This window comes from Bubalus bubalis, chromosome 10 (assembly GCF_019923935.1).
Source record: "Bubalus bubalis isolate 160015118507 breed Murrah chromosome 10, NDDB_SH_1, whole genome shotgun sequence".
Classification (NCBI taxonomy): domain Eukaryota; kingdom Metazoa; phylum Chordata; class Mammalia; order Artiodactyla; family Bovidae; genus Bubalus; species Bubalus bubalis.
Window position 1 is genome coordinate 75,824,967 of NC_059166.1, and position 22,998 is coordinate 75,847,964.

Here is a 22,998-nt window from a genome sequence, read left to right on the forward strand (position 1 = left end):
TAGAATGGTTTCATTTTTGGGGAAGAAAAGCCAGTAGTTATGAGGGAAGGATAAGGGGGCTTTTTTGGTACCTGCAATGTTCTACTCCTTAACCTGGGTAGGTGTTTACTTTATAATATGTCACTGAATTATACATCTCGTTTTGTGCCTCTTATGGTACATATATTTTATTGGACAACAAATGGGATAAAATGCTTTAAAACAAAAACCACTCTCTCCATTTTAATACAGCAGTAAAGCAAACTGTCTTTTTGGTTGCTTGAAGACACCTGAAGTCCTTAATTTAATCATTTTCTAATTATGACTTAATTATTCCTGTTGCTTAGTTAATTTATTTTCATATTCTAGTTTCTACATTGCTGTAGTCCATGGGATGGCAGAGTCGGACATGAATTAGTGACTGAACAACAACAGTTTTTACATTACTTTCCATTAATTTGTCAAAGTGAGTTAAGTTAATTTTGAATGAGAATGAAATGCTCTGGTGTCATCTGGATAAACATCTTGTTTCATTCTTAGAAGGCTTTACATATTTATTTTGGCTTCAGAACTGATTTCAAGTGTACAAGGGGGACAGAATAAAAGTATAATCATTGAAGGACTTAGCAATTTGTAAATACAACTAACTGGCCAACTCCAACAACGCTACTACATGACAGAAGTGATCTGTATCATATACTGATATGTTGAAATGAACCTCTTTGAGGCAACTGTATTATTGATATATAATGAAAATATCATCACTGAACATGGGCTATACCATTTCAATGACCAACAGGTTTTATTTATATAAATTCTCCTCTAAAATTATAGTTTAATATTTCCATCTCAGGGAACAAAATTAAGCAGTGAAGGCAATGGCACCCCACTCCAGTACTCTTGCCTGGAGAATCCATGGACGGAGGAGCCTGGTTGGCTGCAGTCCATGGGGTCACTAAGAGTCGGACACGACTGAGCGACTTCACTTTCACTTTTCCCTTTCATGCATTGAAGAAGGAAATGGAAAGCCACTCCAGTGTTCTTGCCTGGAGAATCCCAGGGACAGGGGAGCCTGGTGGGCTGCCGTCTATGGGGTCGCACAGAGTTGGACACGACTGAAGCGACTTAGCAGCAGCGGCAAGTACCTTGAAGGATTTGAGATTTAACCCTTCCTGCAAGTCAACAAGTTAGATGGCCACAGTTTCATGGATGCAAAACTCCTGGGTTACAGATGAAAGACTCAGACTCAGCAAGCAGTCTGAACATCAGCATATTTGGGGCTGGTTTTCTGAGCTCAATTCCCACAAGCCTAAGAGAAGAGTTATATTTGCATGCCCAGTGGGTGGCCTTACAGGAGAGTAACTCTTGAGTTGAAGGAAACCAAATAAATCTGCTTTGTTCAGGAGGGAGACAGTATCTTCTTCCTCTAAAGCCCTAAGCAAACCAGTCCTTCCTTCAGATGGAAGTACCATCTGCAGCTTCTAAGGCTCTTCCAAAGCTGCTCATTATGTGCACAGCCTTGAAAAGATGGTCTCGAAAAAAGGATAGTTAGTGCCTTGATCATAAGACATGAAGAAACATGAGACCCATGGAGAACTGTGTCTCCTTATTGGTGATAGTTAAAACCTCTCTATGCATTTGATATGAATCATTTCCCTCAGTTAGAAATTGAAAGCTGACTACTGTCCTACACTGAATTTTTCAATTTTTTTGGAAATAGGAACCCAAATATTTTAACAATTCATGTTGCACTCAGAATGCTTTTGAGAGTCATAAAGACATAAAGTCCTAGAAGGACTTTGAATATATATAGTGCATATATATATATAGTGCATATATATATATATGGATATATATATATATGTATGAAGTGAAGTGAAGTCGTTCAGTCATGTCCAACTCTTTGCGACCCCATGGACTGTAGCTTACCAGGCTCCTCTGTCCATGGGATTTTCTGGGCAAAGGTACTGGACTGGGTTGCCATTTCCTTCTCCATATATATATATATATATATATATATATATATTCCTTCTCTATACTACATATTTTTTATATGTATGCACTATATATTTGTAGTATATGTATATACTACACTATACACTATACATATGTAGTATATGTATATATATATAGTGCATATATATAAAATATGTAGTGCTAAGTCATTTCAGTGGTATCCTATTCTTTGCGACCTTATGGACTATAGTCTGCCAGGCTTCTCTGTCCATGGGATTCTCCAGGCAAGAATACTGGAGTGGATTGCCAAGCCCTCCTCCAGGGGATCTTCTCACCCAGGGATCTAACCCTCTCTCTTAAGTCTCCTGCATTGGCAGGCGATTTTTTTTTTTACCACTACCATCACCTGGGAAGCTCATATATATACACACATATAGATGTGCATGTTTATATAAATGATGCTAAAGCTGAAACTCCAGTACTTTGGCCACCTCATGCAAAGAGTTAACTCATTGGAAAAGACTCTGATGCTGGGAGGGATTGGGGGCAGGAAGAGAAGGGGACGACAGAGGATGAGATGGCTGGATGGCATCACTGACTCAATGGACATGACTTTGAGTAAACTCCGGGAGTTGGTGATGTACAGGGAGGCCTGGCGTGCTGCGGTTCATGGGGTCGCAAAGAGTTGGACACGACTGAGTGACTGAATTGAACTGATACAGGTCTGCCACCCCTCTTTCTCTTTGTCAGCACCATCACCTTGAGAGCAATAACAGAAAGCCTGTTTATTAATCTGAAGATTCTAATAGTCATCAAATACAACGTTTTCTTATCTTCAAGACCACCCATCCATAGACTCTAGGACAATGGCTCACACGCAGTTCAGTTCAGTCGCTCAGTCGTGTCTGACTCTTTGCAACCTCATGAATTGCAACACGCCAGGCCTCCCTGTCCTTCACCATCTCCCAGAGTTCACTCAAACTCATGTCCATTGAGTCGGTGATGCCATCCAGCCATCTCATCCTCTGTCATCCCATTCTCCTCCTGCCCCCAATCCCTCCCAGCATCAGAGTCTTTTCCAATGAGTCAACTCTTCGCATGAGGTGGCCAAAGTACTGGAGTTTCAGCTTCAGCATCATTCCTTCCAAAGAACACCCAGGACTGATCTCCTTTAGAATGGACTGGTTGGATCTCCTTGCAGTCCAAGGGACTCTCAAGAGTCTTCTCCAACACCACAGTTCAAAAGCATCAATTCTTCGGTGCTCAGCCTTCTTCACAGTCCAACTCTCACATCCATACATGACCACTGGAAAAACCATAGCCTTGACTAGACGAACCTTTGTTGACAAAGTAATGTCTCTGCTTTTTAATATGCTCTCTAGGTTGGTCATAACTTTTCTTCCAAGAAGTAAGCATCTTTTAATTTCATGGCTGCAGTCACCATCTGCAGTGATTTTGGAGCCCCAAAAGATAAAGTCTGACACTGTTTCCACTGTTTCCCCATCTATTTCCCATGAAGTGATGGGATCGGATGCCATGATCTTCGTTTTCTGAATGTTGAGCTTTAAGCTAACTTTTTCACTCTTCTCTTTCACTTTCATCAAGAGGCTTTTTAGTTCCTCTTCACTTTGTGCCATAAGGGTGGTGTCATCTGCATATCTGAGGTTATTGATATTTCTCCCAGTAATCTTGACTCCAGCTTGTGCTTCTTCCAGCCCAGCGTTTCTCATGATGTACTCTGCATATAAATTAAATAAGCAGGGTGACAATATACAGCCTTGACATACTCCTTTTCCTATTTGGAACAAGTCTGTTGTTCCATGTCCAGGTCTAACTGTTGCTTCCTGACCTGTATACAGGTTTCTCAAGAGGCAGGTCAGGTGGTCTGGTATTCCCATGTCTTTCAGAATTTTCCACAGTCTGTTGTGATCCACACAGTCAAAGGCTTTGGCATAGTCAATAAAGCAGAAATAGATGTTTTTCTGGAACTCTCTTGCTTTTTCGATGATTCATTGGATATTGGCAATTTGATCTCTGGTTCCTCTGCCTTTTCTAAAACCAGCTTGAACATCTGGAAGTTCATGGAGAAATGGAGTAGCCATCATGGTCACACCCAGTGGAGCTCAGTAGATATTTGTTGCATTGAATTAATCTGAATTCAGGACCCCATTCGACACTCTGTAAGCCAAAAGTTTATAAAGTGACAGGCTCAGTAATACATGCTGTGCTTTGAAAATACAAGGCATTCATTTTTCTCAAACCCTTAGTCATCTTAACCTCAAAGACTTCGGTTCAATCATGATGATTCTAGTATACAGATGTATCAAACTGAGGGAACTATCAAATGCATCTCCAGAAACATGTTTTATTATGAAATGTAAGTCAAGGAGTGCCTGTTTTTCCTTCTTCTGAAAATGGGTCCCCCCACTCCAACCCCGGCTCATTTCCATCCTCTTCAATAGGAATTTAGCAGCCAGAGTTTGAAATACTATTCATATAAGTTCCTCCGGAGGCTTAATCATCAGCCCAATGCTGTGGAACCACTCTGGTCTTTTCTAAATCCAACATTTCTGTCAACAACAAATACGGAAAGTACAAAATGTTTCCCTACTTCTTTCACATCAAAATTACCTCCTACAGGAACTAGAAAATGTGTCGCTGAATTACCATCTACCACAGCCACTCGCCGCCGGGCAGCTCAAGGGTCTTGTACACAAAGGGTGAGAGAGGGTCGTGGGGAGGCTGCGGGGCGTCGCTACCCCGCCTGGCCCCGCGATGCCCGTCCCAAGTAGCCGGCCCGGGAGCTGGGGGACCAGGAGCGGGCTAAACTTGGGGCTCGGGATATTTGAATGCCACGGAAATTGCGGTCCTATCCAAGCGAGTCAGGGCGAGAGGAGCGGAGTGCGTGCGCGAGCTGAGTGAGTGCTTACGTCGCAGCGAGATCTGTGCTGGGATAATTAGAGAGGAGTTGGGCTGAGCCGAGTCCTCTTTTAGCAGCGGCAGCCGGAGCCGCAGCAGCAGCAGCAGCGGCCGCGGCGGCAGCTCGGAGGGGCGCGTCTGACTTCGGCCGCCCGGGCGCGCACAGGGTGAGGGCCCGGGGCCCGCAGCAGCCGCGCCCTCGGCCCCAGCGGCTCCGAGCTCACAAAGGCGGCGGCTGCCCGCGTGGCCTCCTCCATCCAGGCGTTCGATTCTCGCTCCCTTCCTTCTCTTCTCCGGCAGGCGAGAATGGCAGGGCCGGGCGAGGACCTGGGACAGCGGTGACCCTAGCTCTGGTCTCCCCCCAACCCCCCTCCCCCCACCGCTCCCGCGGGGAGAGGAAGCGGCTGCTTGCCGACGATGTGGTCAGGGCTGCTCCCCAGTGCGTCTTCTGCCCGGGTCCCCGCTGCCGTCCCTCTTCTCTGCTCGCTCCATCCCACCGAGAGGAGTTGATGCTGCGATCGCCGCCGCCGCCGCCGCCTCCGAAGCCGCGGCTGATGGATGCCAGGGAGTGCCGCATTGCTTAGCGTCCCCGCCTCCGGGTTTGCTGGTAGGAGCCGGCTGCTCTTTCTTCTCTCATGCTTTGGGGCATTGTAGAAAAGGTAGAGATATTTTAATTTTATCTTCCACTCCTCTTTCCCACTCTCTCTTCCCCCCCAGCCTCGCTTTTGAAATGTACCTTTCCGGAGAGATATCCCTCCCCCCACCCGCCCCCCTCCGCACCAAGTCCGTTGAAATAAAGGGCTAGAGGCAGGCAGAAGTTGGTGGGGGTGGGGTTGGGGGGGAGCCCACGCGGGTGCTAACGCCACCAAAAACCCTTCTGGTGTCTTAAGAGATCACGGTGTTTCCAGGAGGGGAGGAGGGAAGGTGCGCTCTCTGCAGTCGCCACCTAATTGGATCCTAATCGTTTTCAACGGAATCCCACAAATGTCTTGGAAATAGCATCTCTGAATAAGTAGGAGAAATAAGCTTCGTTCCCGTCTCTTTCTCTTTCTCTCTTTTTTCCTTCTGGCAAAGACACTCACTCTCCCCCGCCCCGAGCTCAGCGCGCTGAAGAGCCACCTTATTATTAATCAGAATTTCCATCGTTATCCCTGGCAGGAGCATCGTTCAGTAGGGACCGCAGAAGCATCAGAGTGCTGGGGCTGAGATGTGCGTGGGGGTTGTTTTTGTTCCATCTCGGAAGAGAAGAGGACGGTACCAAGATCAGCACCCCCTGTGCTGGGTGCAATTAGGGGTGTTTTGTTAGGAGAGAGAGAGGACAAGAAGAGGGGTCCTGGGCCACCGGAGGGCCGCATCCCTTTGGAGGAAAAGGAAGAGGGAACCAGAGCGGGACGTTGTTTTTAAGGAGGGGTGGGGAAAGAAGTTCCTATCTTTCAGAGAAAAGGTGCAGGAAAGCAGGAGCAACAGGGTAGTTGATTGGACACCAAGACAAATCATTTCCTGTAAAGAAGAGGAAGCAGGCAGCAGGGAGGTCTGGAGGCTGGAGTGTGGTGGTGGCCAGGGCCAGCTTGGTGGTGGGACAGTCAGCAAGAGAGAGGCAAGGCTTAGGAACACGCAGGACAATGACTCATTTACAAGCGGGTCTCTCTCCTGAGACCCTGGAGAAAGCCCGCCTGGAGCTCAACGAGAATCCGGACACGCTGCACCAGGACATCCAGGAGGTGAGGGACATGGTCATCACTAGGCCGGACATTGGCTTTCTCCGCACAGATGATGCCTTCATCTTACGCTTCTTGCGGGCTAGGAAGTTTCATCACTTTGAGGCCTTCCGCCTCCTGGCCCAATACTTTGAGTACCGGCAGCAGAACCTGGACATGTTCAAAAGCTTCAAGGCCACCGACCCTGGCATCAAGCAGGCACTGAAGGATGGTTTCCCTGGGGGCCTGGCCAATCTGGACCACTATGGCAGGAAGATTCTAGTCCTTTTCGCGGCCAACTGGGATCAGAGCAGGTAAGTCCTAAGTGCAGTCTTGTGCTGGGTCTTCTTTTACTCTCCCATTTCCCAGAATGTATCCTGAGCCGTGTCACCGTTTTACTGCTTTGAGGGTACTGTTTATTTGGCTCTTGAGAAAAAGAGAAACCTGAACTAAGGCGAGAGTTTTTGGTGGCTGCCTTGAGGGGTGGTGGGGGCTTTTTATTTTTACAGTTGAAACTCTTACTTCACTAGCACCCTTTTTCTACTGGAGATTTAAGTATATCCTGAACCTTATTATTGTGCTGTGTAATCTAAATCATTTGGCTTCTAAATAAAGCTGCTACATTTTTCAGCTCCTGAATAAGTTTACTGTTTTGTGGAGAAATGAGTTTGAGAATAGAGACAACTTTCCCTCTTTCCTCCCTAAAGAAATTCTTGGTTTGTTTTTTTTTCCCTAAAGAAATTCTTAAGCTAGATTCATCATCACCACCCTCCTTCCCCTCCATGTCCTCCTCCTCCTTTGCATCTCTCTCTCTCTCTAGCACTGCAATTTTATTTTTTTAAAAAAGAAGAGCCTGGCATTCAACCAATATCAAGTAGCTTTATTGCTTGGGAACTTTTCTGCTTGGTGATGTGTAGATGAAGGAGTAATATGACGTGTGTCACTTCAATAAAGAGGAAGAGTTGTCCCCTCTGTTGCTGAGCGTACTGCCGACACCGAATATGAAGGCTGACTGGTGTGGTTGTTCTACACCTGTCACTAATCTAAAGAATGTGTTTCCTGTCTGATGTGATTTTTCATCTTTTGGAAGGAAGTGAAAAATATTCAGATCTGTCAGTTGGTAGACTTTTTTGAGCTCTCTGTCTTTTTAATAGAGGAGAACTAATATTCTTGTTTCATCTACATGACAATAGAAAATAACAGACAATGACTTCTCCTTCCTCAATCGGGGGAATTATTTTCTTAGATTGAAAGATATAAGAAATTATAAAAGACTCTTGTTGGAAGGTAGTTTCAATTAAGTTCAAAGTTAAATAAATTTCATGAAACTTAAAAATGTTACCAGAATTATGAATAACAGGAAGCCTGTTGTTAAAACGCCAGTGTATTTTTAGTTCTGTGAACCGTGATTTTTGATGCATCTGGTTAGTTTAAACCATCTCTGAAGCAATTTTAAAAGACTTTATAGTTACTGGGAAACCTTATAGATCTTATAGATCTCCTATGGCTTCTCAGAGTCTTGGGATCTTACAATGCAAATTAATATTTTGAACAGGTGTTTAACTCTTCGATTGGTCTCCTATTCTCTTTAATTTTAGGTTGAGAACTACTCTAACTCCTTTTTAGGTAAATAAAAAGATAAATTACAACCTGAAGAATCATAAAGCTAAGACACTCATTGAAGGAGTTAGCTGTTGAGGTGAAATGAAGTTCTCTTTCTGTTTGTTACTTTGGTTATTTATAGAGATTTTACTCTGCTTTTTATCAGGTAGCAAAGTTGAAAGTCTCATGAAATGCCATCTTTGACCACAATTTCTCTTTAAAAAGTTTTTATTTCATCTAAGGAGTACATTGAAGATTTATGCAAACCAGTTATTGTGTAGATCAAAGTTGAAGAAATTTATTCAAGAAAGAATCTAATATTTCATATGTCAGTTAGGCAGGAACTTAGTTTATTGAGCTACCATGGAGTGGGAGCTGTGGAAATGGTATGTTTAAATATGTGTCAGAGTCTGTTAAAGATATCCTTAGGGAGGCAGATAGCCCTTAGAGACATAAATCTACATCAGACCTATTTTCCTTTATTTTTATAAGTGATCTAATATTCACATTGATTTATAAACCTAATTAAGTTGAAAATCACTTGTAGTTCTCACCTATATGAGAAGGTGATTATTCTGGATTTACTAATGAAACTGTGTTTTAGTTGTCTATCTCATGCTTTCATATAAAGTATAAGTTGCTAGTAATCAAATATATCTCCCTAGAAATCTACAATGGGAGGGGACTTATTAATTGATATATAGAATTATTTCTTTAAATCAACATATGTGACATTAATGTATATGGGACATTAAAATGAAAAGCTATGTCCTCTACAAATACCTTACAGGATCTATAGACTAATAATTGTGAATTCTATTTCTAATGTTTAAATGAATAGGTATGATCAAGTAATAGTACTTCAAGGTCAAAATGTATACACGGTATTTAGAGCTTGTCTAAAATTCAGTTGAGTTTCCTCTTCCTATATTCTTTTAAAAAAGTTCCCCCTTCCTTCTCCTTGCCTCCTGCCACCCCCATCCCAGATCTAAGTATATGTATATATGGAGCTAGTGGTAAAGAACCTACCTGCCAATGCAGAAGACATAAGAGACATGGGTTCAATCCCTGGGTCAGGAAGATCCCCTGGAGGAAGGCATGGCAATTCACTCCAGTATTGTTGCCTAGAGAATCCCATGGACAGAGGAGCCTGGAGGGCTACATACAAAGGGTCACAGAGAGTTGGACATGACTGAAGTGACTTAGCAGCAGCAGTGGATAAACAGCTCCATCCTCATAGTATCTTCTGTGAAGCTTTATCATGGGGACATGTGCATAAAGACTGTCTCTGCCCTGCTCTGAAACCAGCAGGACAGCTGCCTTTCTGACAGTACCAGGGTGTCACCAGCCCTTTTCCTGCCTTCTGCCTGGATCCTCTTCCTTCCTCCACCATACATCTTCAGGGCTTATCTGACCTGACTCTGACAGAAGTTTCTGCCACCTTCCCTCGATGTTTACCTTTTGATTGTTCTGTTAGCTGGATATGCCATGTGCCGGAGTCTCTTGCTCCCCATCCCTCCCCTGTTCTGTGAGTCAGGTGTTCTCCCCTTCCTGCTCTGATCCCTCCAGCCCAAACAACCTGGGTCCCTGGAGAAGACAGCACATCTCAACATAATTCTAGCCATCTTCCTTGAGTTGTTCAGTGAGTTGTCTGGCTTTCGGTAACTTAAGAAAAAAAAAAAAACAGTTTTAGAAGAAACAGAATTGTTTTAAAGAAAGAATAGGTGGGAATTGATCAGGGTTACATAGGGAAATTCTAGAAATGAGGTAGAAGAAAATGCACCCTCCCCTTTTATTTCCAACTTCTCAAAGGGGATAAGCAAAATATTCTTTGTGAATTTTGAAAAACTTTGTAAAGACCCATGAAATAATTGATCTGTATAACAAAAAGCAAAAACAAAACTAAGCTTTGTATTATAACAGCACCTAAACTAGAGTTAATGTTCAGCAAATGTTTGTTGAGTTGAATTGAATTATGCATTTTTTTTTAAAAAAAGGTTTCTAAGTAGGAAGTTATCTGATATATACTTTCTCCTATATTAAATTTTTAGGACAGTTTTCGGTGCTTCTCAGGAGACTGGAGACAGTAAATACATGTGAGATGGTGACTATAAATAAAATAGTGTCTCTTCCTTCTGCAATATAGTGCAGGTCAGTTTCAGGTTATTGCAAATAACTGGACCATTTCCAAAGCCTTTACAAGAAATAAGGAATCGTCGGTAAGACGAAGGTATAATATTTACAGTGTGCCCACCTAATAAAAATAAAAAAATAATCAAAATGCTGAAATGTCAAAATGACTTTCAGTGTGGTTTGTGGTTCTTTTTAAAAAAACATAGAACAGGTTCAGATGATTTATTACATTTATTGAGCAGGCTATCCTTGGAAAAGATTCACATAATCTTATCTTCTTTCTTTCAAATTGTCCAACATAATTTCTGAAAGCAAAAGTAGATTCCACAAGATTAAAACCCATTGAACTGATTCCCTGCAGCATGATGATGCGGTAGTCCTCCATGCATTACATGGTGTCTTGCTTTCCTGAGTGACGGTACCCTGCTTCACGACTCAGCAATACCTTCGCATTTCCCACCTGATTTCATCAACAGAATGTGATGATAATGTACCAAGAAGCTAGAGCAGATTACACTACCTTAAGAAAGGAAGTTTGGAATGAAAGTAGATTGTACTCTAGACCCTAGAGCGTGCGAGCAGGTATCTGAGAGCTTGAAATTCACTGGCATGTAGTGATTGGGAAAGTTCATGAGTAAATTGTCTCACCCAAAACATAATATTCTGATAATAACATATATTCTGATAATTGGCCTGTAATTTGTCAGTTAGCCTGCAAGTGGTATGTCACGTTTGTTGCTGTGGTTTAGTTGCTAAGTCATGTCTGACTCATTCCAACCCCATGAACTGCAGTGCACCAGGCTTCCCTGTCCTTCACTCTCTCCCTGAGTTTGCTCAAACTTATGTCCATTGAGTTGGTGATGCCATATTTAATCCAACAGATGACCATTGATTTGGAATCAGATTAACAACCACTAGAAAACAATTAAGTACAGTGAAGTTAATGATTCTAATATAGCGGCAATTCAGAAAGCACTGACCGTCTTGCAGCATGTTTGGCTTGTCATAATGGACATTGATTATCACTTTTAGTACTGAAAGTTTGAAAGGGCTGGAAGACTGATTGGTGAGACCATGCTAAGATCCTCTAACCTGTCCTGGAATTTGCCTGAAAAATGTGCTATTGTCATTCTGTTTGTTCCCACAATATGGCTTTTTCATACAAAAGAAAATACACAAATGGCCAGCTGTTTGAAGCTTTAGTTTGAATTACGATTATATTGTAATTTATTTGGCTTCCCTGGTGTCTCAGACAGTAAAGAATCTCTCTGCAATGCAGGAGACCTGGGTTCGATTCCTGCATTGGGAAGATCCCCTGGAGGAGGGCGTGGCAGCCCACTCTAGTATTCTTGCCTGGAGAATCCCCATGGACAGAGGAGCCTGGTGGGCTACAGTCCATGGAATCCCAAAGAAAATTATTTGGCCAACCTTCAAAATGAAAGAAGATTATGATGATGGTAGCTTTAATTTTTTAAAAAAATAGCCATAGACTATACATATTTGTTTTATTCTCAGCCACCAAAGCTTTACTATTCTGTAAAAGTGCAATAAAATAAAATAAAATAACTAGAAATAGATTAAAATAGACAAGAGCAATTAACTAGATAATTACAGAGAAACACTTTTACTTGGTAATTTGCAAAAAGCAAGCCAAAAAAGAGGTTTAATTTTTTGGACTGATTTTTCAAGTCTTCCTGGCTCTGTTTACTAAAGTATTTAAATATTTCTCAACTTTTTGTTTCATGGTAGGGTCAGGATTCCTTAACTTCAAAATCCTAGAGGCACTGCTGTGCTGTATTACAGTTGATTTTAAGATTGTGCTCAGTAACTCAGTTGTGCGTGACTCTTTTGTAAACCCATGGGTTGTGACCCACCAGGCTCCTCTGTTCATTGGATACTCCAGGCAGGAACACTGGAGTGATTTTCCATTTCCTGTTCCAGGGAATCTTCTCAACCCAGGGATTTGAATCCACATCTCCTGCATCTCCTGTATTGGCAAGTGGATTTTTTTTACCACTGAGCCACCTGGGAAGCCTGATTTTAAGATTAGGTCAATCCTAGAAATGGCAAGTATGGATTCCGTGAGGTTTCTGTTTCAGCAGAGCTTCTGTATTGTTTCCTTATAGGGATGCTCTTTAAACAAATATTCTGGGAACTGCAGCTTATTTCAAAATATGCCCTTGGTTCATACCATGAAAAATGAAAGAGAAAAATTATTGTCCTGAGAAATGTTATCAAATACTGGAACAAATCTCTGAACAAAATAGGACAGTCTCTAAAAACTAGGACAGTTATGCAGTAATTAGAGAAATAATCCTGAAATAACAGCAATGACCAGGAGCGCCAAACTTCACTAGGACCTTGATTGGGTCTGGCCCAAACCAGGCCATTTTCATGTTTCAAATATGCACCTTTAAACAAAGTTGAAAAGAAGCAATGGATTTGGTGTTACTATTGTGCTCTGAATGGATGCTTCAAAAGAAATCTTTAAAGATACTTTAAAACATGAGCCAACAGTTAGTAAATTAACAAATTATCCTTAGTAAATTACTATATTTCCTCCATTCTGAGAAAAAGATTGAGCTCTTTTACACCACTGAAGGCGGGTATATATGTGTGTGTGTATATATATATATATATATAAACATAGTTAATATAGTTATTAATGTAGTCAGTGGCGCTCTTGATGTGAGGGAAAAGATGTCCTTGTACGTTGGCTGGATCTTTACATCAAGTAAACTGAGTGAATAGTACTTAATTCAAATCAGAGTTTTAAAAAGTACACTTTTCCCCAGCATTTGCTACATACTTAGAATTTTAATAGGTGCTAGGGGCAAAAAAAAAGACACATAACACATTTGTCCTACCATCAAGGAACTTACAGCCTCTCTGGGAAGAAAAACATGAAAAGCTAAATGACTATCAGAGAGATAGTGAGTGTTTAATGAGGATACAGCTTGCTAGTGCTGAGAAGTCTGGGCAGAGGTGGTAGCAGCCTGCTCTGTGTTGTGTGGAAAGAATACCACTTGTTTGGGCAATGTAATTCAACCTTTTACTTTTTCATTTTAATTAATCCATCCATTTTAAAACACTTTTATACAGTATGCTATATTGTAGCATATGTCATGTTTTATATTATATACAATATTTTATATATATATACACAGACACATATATATATACATGTGATATATTTTATATACACATATATATTTTATATGTGTCAGGCACTATTCTAAGCACTTTATAAACATTAATTTATTAAATCTTCTTCACAATCATGAGATAGGCCCTGTTAATATCCACATTTTGCAGATAAGGAAACCGAGGCACAGAGCAGCTAAGTATTTCACCCAGAACTGTACAATGAGTAAGTGAATTGGTCAAACTTATTTTGTGTGTACAGATAGTGAACCAACATAAATCTGGGAAAAAAAACAAATATATCAAAAAAAGCAAGCTCTGATAATTAAAAAAATCCATCTATGGTTTAGAAAATCTTGATTAAACATCAGAATGTAGACAATTAGGCACAGAAAGTTAAGTTGGTAGAATAAATATTCTTAAGACAAAGACTGTACTAAGCAGCTAAGTAAACAGAGTATTCTGCCCTGAGGAAGAGTTGCCTTTCCAATGTTTGTATTTTTTTTCCAACACGACTTCATTCTGTTTTATTTCATTTTGGTGGCAGTAGGTGCACATTTTTAAACTTTTTTTTTTTTTTCCAAATAAAGACATTTTTCCTCTGGATGTTTCATTTCCAATTATTTTCTTGTTCTCACTCACCTGTGTTTCCATAGCAGTAAAATTCTGGAAAACACTCAGCAAGGCTGAGACAGCTTCATATGCCTAGTGATGATGTGATGATTTTGGATTTCATATTGCCTCAAAGGTTTGTAGACTTAGCGTCTTCCCATTCTGACTCAAGATGTCTTGATGTTTTCCTTCCGCCAAAGCCCCTTGCTGGGACCAGGCTGGAGCTGCCCTGATACCTGTCCTGGTGCCATGTTGGTATCGACTTTCTGATCCTTCTTCTGATGTACATTATGCCACTGACACATAAAAACACAGAACAGCTATTCATCAAACTCTGTTCTAGGTCTTGGCACCGTAAGCAGTGGAGAGCTCTGTGGTGTCAGAAAAACCTAGCTTCTCATCTAGGCTTCCAGTTTTACTCTTACAGTGATTTCAGAAAAACTAAATTCTCTGAGACCTCCTCTGTGTCTTTATCTTCAAAATAATAGGAACTAAGCCATGCACAGAGACTTTGAGCTTATTTTGAGATTAAGATAATGCTTTTGAAATTGCTTTGGAAATCTTAAATGGTTACACAGATAGAGATATTATTATTACCACTCAGTAATATAAAGCACCTTGATGGATTCATCAACTTTAGCATCAATGATACCCCAAGGCATTAATGAAGGTAATTCTGCTCCTTTGTCTCTCCCTGTAGCACCTTTCTAACACAAGTGCTTTAGACATTGGGAAATGTGGCTTAATGAATCTGAGGGTTGGGGGCAGCCTTAATGAAGAATTTAATAATGGCTGATTGATTTAATGACCAAGGCAAGCTGCTTGCTGTTGTGCTGCTCAATGTGATGCCAAGATGCCAGTTTTTCCATGTCAGGATAAAGAAAGGGCTGGAGAGTAGGAAGGAAATGACCTGTTTGTGATTTGTGTTGCTCTTTGCACTCATGGTCAGCTCTAGTAGGGGATGAGACCTTGTGAACCCCAGGAGAGAAGCACAGGCCAGGCAACTCCCCAAAACCTTGCAAGGTCAGAGGCAGAAGAGGCTTCCCTGCTCTTGATCACCCAGATAGTTAAAAAAAAAAGGACAATTTTTCTTTTCTTTTCTTTTTTTTTTTTTACATATTGTAGCAACTTTGATTTAAGAGCAATGGTTTACATAGTCCCAAGTTGTAAAATCCCTTACTGGTGTCATTATTTCATCATCTCCAAGTCGATTTCGGATGCAGACTTTACCCGATGCTGCTTTGGGAAGCTCAGTTAGGAGTCAAGAGCTCCATTAACATGTTGGTTTATTGTTTATGGCTTTCTTTCAACATAGAAAGGAAGAATAGCAATGGTGGATCTACTATAATTGGGGTGTAAGCCTCAAACATGAGCTTTAGAAATACTTACTGTAGTAACATCTAATTTGTGAAGTACAGCAGTTAGAAAATAGTTTTAACAAGGATAATGAAAGTCAGATTCATGAAAACAGAAAATTCATAAAATACCCCATTTCTTCAGAAGATATTTTATGGACTTTGGCATGTAATAATGTTCTGCTTAGGAATAACCTGCTGAGCTGCTAATGGTAGTAATGTGACATGTTTGACAACAAAGGATTGGAACATCAAGAGTGGTTTTGACCTGCCCTTTGAATGCCGTTATTAATAGCTAGAGTGTTTTTTATATTTCTTCTATTAAATGTATAGTATATAACGTATACTTCTAATAAAAGAAATATAAAAACACCCCAAGCTAACTGCATTCAAAGGGCAGGTCAGAAAAGAATCCACCTGCCAATACAGTAGATGCAAGAGATGAGGATTTGATCCCTGAGTTGGGAAGATCCCCTGGAGGAGGAAATGGCAACCCACTCCAATATACTTGCCTGAAAAATCTCATGAACAGAAGAGCCTGGAGGGCTAAGGTCCATGGGGTCGCAAAGAGTTGGACATGACTGTGTGATTGAGTGCACGTACACACACACACACACACACACACATATTAATATAATTTATATAAAGGTCATTTAATTCTCTTTTTGGAAGAAGATATTAAATTAAAAAAATTGGTTAAATTTACTCTATTGATGATCCTGGGATTTACCTTACTTTATTTCCTTTGGAATAATGATATGCATGTAAGTTTTTCTCTTGCTTTGACACAGTTTTGGAAAACCATACTTAAAATGTGTTATTTAAGATAAATTGCCTCTTATTTTCAGCCTTTACTGGTGTCATGGTTTATTCTTATTCTATACAGTGCATCATTCTTTCAAAGCTGATTTCAAATTCAAGTTTTACTTAATGCTATTTGGTATTCTTACAGGAAAATCTAAGAATGATCATAATGGGAGGAAGTTCTAAGTTGGATTGTTCTAATTTTTAATTTTTTCAGCCGTTATTATTATGAATTTCAAAAATTAAAGTGAGTATTTTTTTAGAGGGGGCTCTAAGTTTTAACCGAGCTTCCTCGGTGGCTCAGATGGTAAAGAATCTGCCTGCATTACACGAGACACAGGTTTAGTCCCTGGGTTGGGAAGATCTCCTGGAGAAGGGAATGGCAACCCACTCTAGTATTCTTGCCTAGAGAATTTCAGGGACAGAGGAACCTGGTGGGCTAATGTCTGTGAGGTTGCATAGAGTCAGACATGACTGAGCAACTAACACTTTTCACTTTAAATTTTAACCAGAAATACAGTCTTTCTGCTCCAAACTTTTCAGTCTGTGTAAGTTCATAGGGGTTCTGGTCACAGTACTGTGTTAGGCCATTATATTTAAAAAGGAGATGAGCCGACCATGAAGTGACTGATAAAGGTGTTCAGTCATTCATATTTTACAGTTTTAAAGACAGATAAGTGGCAGAGCTCTACAAAAAGTTTTATCTTATAGACTTACATAGTATTTGGGGAATGCCATATCCTTGCTACTGCTAAGTCGCTTCAGTCGTGTCCGACTCTGTGCTACCCCAGAGACGGAAGCCCACCAGGCTCCCCCGTCCCTGGGATTCTCCAGGCAAGAACACTAGAGTGGGTTGCCATTTCCTTCTCCAATGCATGAAAGTAAAAAGCGAAAGTGAAGTCGCTCAGTCGTGTCCGACTCCTAGCGACCTCATGGACTGCAGCCTACCAGGCTCCTCTGTCCATGGGATTTTCCAGGCAAGAGTGCTGGAGTGGTTTGCCATTGCCTTCTCCAATGCATGAAATACATAGCCTGTATACTCTTGAGCATCCCTTAGACTGCAAGGAGATCCAACCAGTCCATTCTGAAGGAGATCAGCCCTGAGATTTCTTTGGAAGGAATGATGCTAAAAGCTGAAACTCCAGTACTTTGGCCACCTCATGCGAAGAGTTGACTCATTGGAAAAGACTCTGATCCTGGGAGGGATTGGGGGCAAGAGGAGAAGGGGACGACAGAGGATGAGATGGCTGGATGGCATCACTGACTCAATGGACGTGAGTCTCAGTGAACTCCAGGAGATGGTGATGGACAGGGAGGCCTGGCGTGCTGCAATTCATGGGGTGGCAAAGAGTCGGACACGACTGAGCAACTGATCTGATCTGATGTGATACTTTCCAGAGATTTAAAAATAGTCTCTTGATCTTTGCCTTTAACAGTAGCAGTAAGCTCTCTAAAGATTGTCTTTACTTTTTAAGTAAAATTTACAAACAAATATTCTTTAGTTCTGATTACACCCTGCCTAGTGCACTGTGAGTGTGGTGACCACTATAGTGAAGAGTGTGCTGTGTGTGCATTCCAGCAAACCCTTCTTGAACACACTGTATACTTAGCATTACTCACATGCTCTCACATGAATCATATCTTTGACTTCCCTTCCCATTCCCCCTCCTCTCACCTGGCCACTGCCAGTGAGTTGCTGTGAGATAGTCATAGACACTCTCATTTAAGGAACTCAGCCTCAGAATGATAAATCATTGACTTGTCCAGGGCCACACAGCTAATGAGGAACAATGAAGAGATTTCATCTTGAAGTCTTCTGACACCAGGCCCTTTGCTTGATTAATGCTGGGACCCTAAAGAGATTCTATTCCAAACTACTGATATTACAGATGAGGAAATGAGGCCCAGAAAAAGTGAGAAATTGCCTGAGGTTTCACTGTTAATTTTTCCTTCCTTTCTGAACTACTACGCTTTCTCCCTTCTCCTCCAAATGTTTTTAGAAGTAAAAATAGAACTACTGCCTCACATGTGTTCATTGTCTTAGACGTCTTCCTGGTGAGCCCATCACTTCCTCTAAATCCCAATGATTTCAACTCCTAATCCACCACCCTCCCCATCCCACCTCTCCCCTGATATCAGGATCTCTTTCTCTAGTTTTTCCTGGACACCTCCGCCTGAATGAGCAAAAAAGTAAACTTGAAAGCAGGGTGCTAAAAAAGGAAAATTGTTAATATCTTCCATAAATGTACTAATTTCTCTTGAAATGCGGGGATTCCCTCTTAGAACAATTACCTCGTTTTCCTCTCAGCTCTGATTGCCTTACCTCCTTCACTTCTATGAACATGGGATTGATATGCTCTTGGTTCTGGAATTTTCAATTTTGAGCTTTCTCCTGAGTTTGAAATTTACTTTCTCAGATGTTTACTTGATATATCTTCCTGGGTATACTACCCGTTTCTCAAGTACAATCTATTCTATTCCAAATTCTACATTTCCAGCAATCCTTAACTGCATCCTTTTTTTTGCATTTATGATTTTGATGAAAGTACCATTTACTTTAGATAGCTTACTGGTACTGTCAAGAGCAAGGATCTGAAGCTAGAATCTGCGTGTCATCTTTTACTTTTCCCTCAATCTTAGCCCCCACATCTAATTAAGTATTAAATTTTAACAAGTTTACTTCAAACATACTTCTCAAATTTGGCTTCTTTTCTTCTTACTTCCACTGCCTTTGTTGAGACAGTGCCTTTGTGTACAATTAGTGTCTTTGCACTCGAGCTCTGTTTTACAAGAAAGGAAGAGCATTTATTGGATTTTTACAGTGTGTCAGGGACTGTGCCAAGCTGCAAGGTAGAAAAAGATAAAGATTCAACTCCTGAGTGTGGGTGGCCTGTGTAATAATAGGCAGATACATTTTCCCTTTTATTTTCATTGATTTGACTGATTTTCCTTTCTTTCTATCCATCCTGCCTTTCCTTTTTTCTTTTCTTTTATCTTTATGATATAAACTCAGTCCAAGTAATTAAAATCGGTTGACACTTTCAACCACAACTGTTTACACATGGTGTTGTTTATTGATGAAACTCCTTCAAATCTCATTCTCAAATTTCCCACATGTGAAAATATGAAATGTCAGTACTTTTAAAAGCATTCCTGAACTATTTAAAAGTACCATGCCTAGTTTTTAGGGAATAGTGCATTTGCTGAAAATGAGATTTTGTAAGGTTATAAGAAGGCCTGTAAGGAAAAGAAATGATTATAAAATATGAAACAAACTGTAGAATTTTCAAAAGCATTGGAATTTGTTTTGGTAGAATGCATGTTAAGTTCTAGTATGTCCCCTGAGTATAGTGAATAAAGTAAACTTCATCTTAGAAGATTTGTAAACAAAATATTTTCCTTAAGCTTTCTGAGGTATTTTAAAGGCAATTTTTAGTATGCTAAAGACATTCCATAGTTTCTACAAATGGTGGTTGTCAGATTTAATGCAGTACTTTTCTGTTGCTGATAGGTACACGCTGGTGGATATTTTGCGTGCCATCTTACTTTCTTTAGAAGCCATGATTGAAGATCCTGAGCTTCAGGTGAATGGATTTGTTTTGATCATAGACTGGAGTAACTTCACCTTCAAGCAAGCTTCTAAACTGACACCAAGCATGCTGCGCTTGGCTATTGAAGGCCTTCAGGTAATGATTTACAGATTGCCGAGTTTCTCAGTCTCCCATGTTTGGCTTATCTCTAGTAGAGTAACAGGATGTCTTACTTAAATAATAATAATAATTAAAAAACAGTTTTTAAGCACAAACACTGAAACACTAACAAGATAAAGGAAGAAAAGCTAGAAGATGTGGGCCTTTCAATGATGGGAATTTTGTGGTACTTGGCAAAGCCTTCACTATGTCTAAACGTTAAGTGGATGATGAGCTGAGATTTTTATCTTGCTCATCAGAACGAAATCTGGATTTTAATTATTAGCTATTTAGGTTTTTGTTTCCCTTTCTTTTTCTGTGTATAGTTGTTAATTAGCTAAATGTTTGCTTCATTATTACGTTTAACCTGGTGAATTTGGGGGATGATTAGCAATATCTTCATGTGGTCCGACAACTGTTGGAAAGCCAGTCAATCAATATGTATTTTCATGCCTAAGATGTGGAATCACTGTTTTGAATTACTTCTTTAGACTTAATTTGGATTTTTGTTACTCTTTTTTTGTGGAGAGGCCATCATGTGGAATTGACATAGGAATGGTGCATCTTCCAGTGAATGACATTTACCTGGTTGCAGATTATGAAATAGAAAATCAATTATTATTTAGTGGCATGTTATAAACCTAATATTGAAAATTTCTTTTTAGCTTTTAGGATGTCCTTCTTCTACTCTATGCTGTCTGCTACTTTATATATAATATTTTTGGAATAAAATTTAAATTCTTAAAAAGATTTGCAAATTAATTCTTAAGTGATGTTATTCAATATTTATTCTTAGTGTGTTCAACGTGCATTTTAGAATTTTGCAGCAGTTAAATTTTTGTAACTTTTACCAATGAAAATATCATAAAATAACTAATTTTATCTTTGTCATTCATTAGGCCAGGATGTTAGTTCTCTTTAAGTCAAATAACTAAAATTATCTAGAGCTCTCTGCTGCTGCTGCCAAGTCGCTTCAGTCGTGTCCGAGTCTGTGTGACCCCAGAGACAGCAGCCCACCCGTCCCTGGGGTTCTCAAAGCAAGAACACTGGAATGGGTTGCCATTTCCTTGTCCAGTGCATGAAAGTGAAAAGTGAAAGTGAAGTCACTCAGTCGTGTCCGACTCTTAGCGACCCCATGGACTTCAGCCTACCAGGCTCCTCCGTCCATGTGATTTTCCAGGCAAGAGTACTGGAGTGGGGTGCCATTGCCTTCTCCGGTCTAGAGCTCTCAGTTTAGTTCAATTCAGTTGCTCAGTCGTGTCCAACTCTTTGTGACCCCATGGACTGCAGCACACCAGGCCTCCCTGTCCATCACCAACTCCTGGAGTTTACTTAAACTCATGTCCATTGAGTTGGTGATACCATCTAGCCATCGCATCCTCTGTCATCCCCTTCTCCTCCTTCATTCTTCATAATAATTTCTGACTGTCTAAAGGCACCTAAATTGATGGATGATGACCCCCTAAAATAGGGTCACTTTTCCAAGCAGCAGGCCATCCTAACCAAATTGAATTCACAGTTTGGGTTTTGCCTCTGGAGTGAATAAAAAACTGATTTTTTTATATGAATATGTTTTTCCTGATGCAGGCTTCTTGACTTGCTCCTGGTGAGTCAGCCTTGCTGCTACCTTATCTTGAACAACATTTTCTTTTTAACTCCATAGAGATAGTTAATATGGGTTGGAGAGAGGGCAACACTTGGAAATGTGTATATCAGGTAGAATCAGTCCTAATTCTGCCCTATTGCCAGCAGCATGTAAAGTGTTCTTCACAGAGAAAACTAGTTACCGCCAGCATATTGCTTAACACAGAATGGTAACTTAGCCCTTGATTATTGTGATTCCAGTTTCGCTGGCAAGAAGCACAGGCTAGGCCTTCAGCACATGAAGAACTGGAGAATTCATATTATTTCCAAAAGATTGAAAAAAACCACCTCAAGGATAGGCCTAGTATCTTGCTATTTACTAATTTACACACTTTACGGAGTCATTTAATAGTAATAAGTCATCACTGGAGAAAAAAACATGCTTGGGAGCTTGTACATATTTGGGAGCTTCCCATGACTCATGGCCCCAATTAGGACTTTTTAAGTGCTGAGAGTCAGCACAGCAAGAGCTATAGTCAGATTCAACGTCTGTGCTTGTGTTAGAGAGGGAAATGGTCCCCTCTCCCCACAGGGATCTCTACTGAACTTCCTTGTTTCTATCCACCATCACTCTCCCAATTCCCTTTCCCTGCTACCAGGACCCAGACTGCATAAGCAGGCTTGATTCCTCCTGGTTGCTGATTGGGAAGCCACTTAAAAGAAGGGAACTCCTCCATGGGAATAAATTTGACGTGTTACTACTTTTAAACTCAGTTTTTCCTTGGTTCAAATTAATTTCTTTTTAATTTAATCTTTTTTTTTGGCTGCGCTGGGTCTTCATTGCTGCATGCGGGCTTTCACTACTTGTGGTGAGCCGGGGGCTATTCTTCACTGTGGTAGCTTCTCCTCAGATTGATTTTAAATGCTCCATATCTATATCTGTGTCTGTGTCTATACTGGTATCTGTAAACAATGGTGATTCTGAATAGGAATGTAAGATGTGCTAAAAATGTTCCATTGTGACATGTGCGCTTTCATATTCAGTTTTACATATGAAAGTAACATTTTCTGACTTTTCTAATTAAGACTCTTTTATTTTACATTTACTATGTGAGAAATACTATTGTATAATGAGACATGTTTCTTGCAGAGCTTGAATAAACTTCTGAGATAACGTAAGATCATAAAATATTTGAAGTAAAGATACATATACACAATTTTTGATCGTTAAACACAATTATCACTATCACTAAGATCATCACCACCACTACAATAATAAACCCCTTCCGATTAACCCAATCGGAGAAATGAAGAGGTAAAAATATTTTTAATAACTCAGTGATCATTTATATCATGCTATCATCCTGCTATAATATTGTTACTTTTACTTGTTGTTGTTTAGTTGCTAAGTCATGTCCAACTCTTTTGTGACCCCCATGGACTGTAGCCCACCAGGCTCCTCTGTTCATGGGTTTCCCAGGCAAGAATACTGGAGTGAGTTGCCATTTTCTTCTCCAGGGGAAT

At 40.5% G+C, this 22,998-nt stretch overlaps 1 protein-coding gene across 2 annotated transcripts in view; it reads left to right on the forward strand.

The window, feature by feature from the left end:
• Positions 1-4,926: 4,926 nt before the first annotated feature.
• CLVS2 (clavesin 2) overlaps positions 4,927-22,998 on the forward strand; it is an 81,635-nt gene continuing 63,563 nt past the window's right edge. The window contains exons 1-3 of one of the 2 annotated variants that reach the window (XM_044924438.2): positions 4,927-5,513; positions 5,929-6,865; positions 19,713-19,887. In XM_044924438.2, the coding sequence (XP_044780373.1) occupies positions 6,477-6,865; positions 19,713-19,887 (564 nt within the window). In that variant the 5' untranslated portion in view covers positions 4,927-5,513; positions 5,929-6,476. The remainder of the gene's footprint in view (positions 5,514-5,928; positions 6,866-19,712; positions 19,888-22,998) is intronic. The other variant, XM_025294789.3, reaches the window with a different exon arrangement.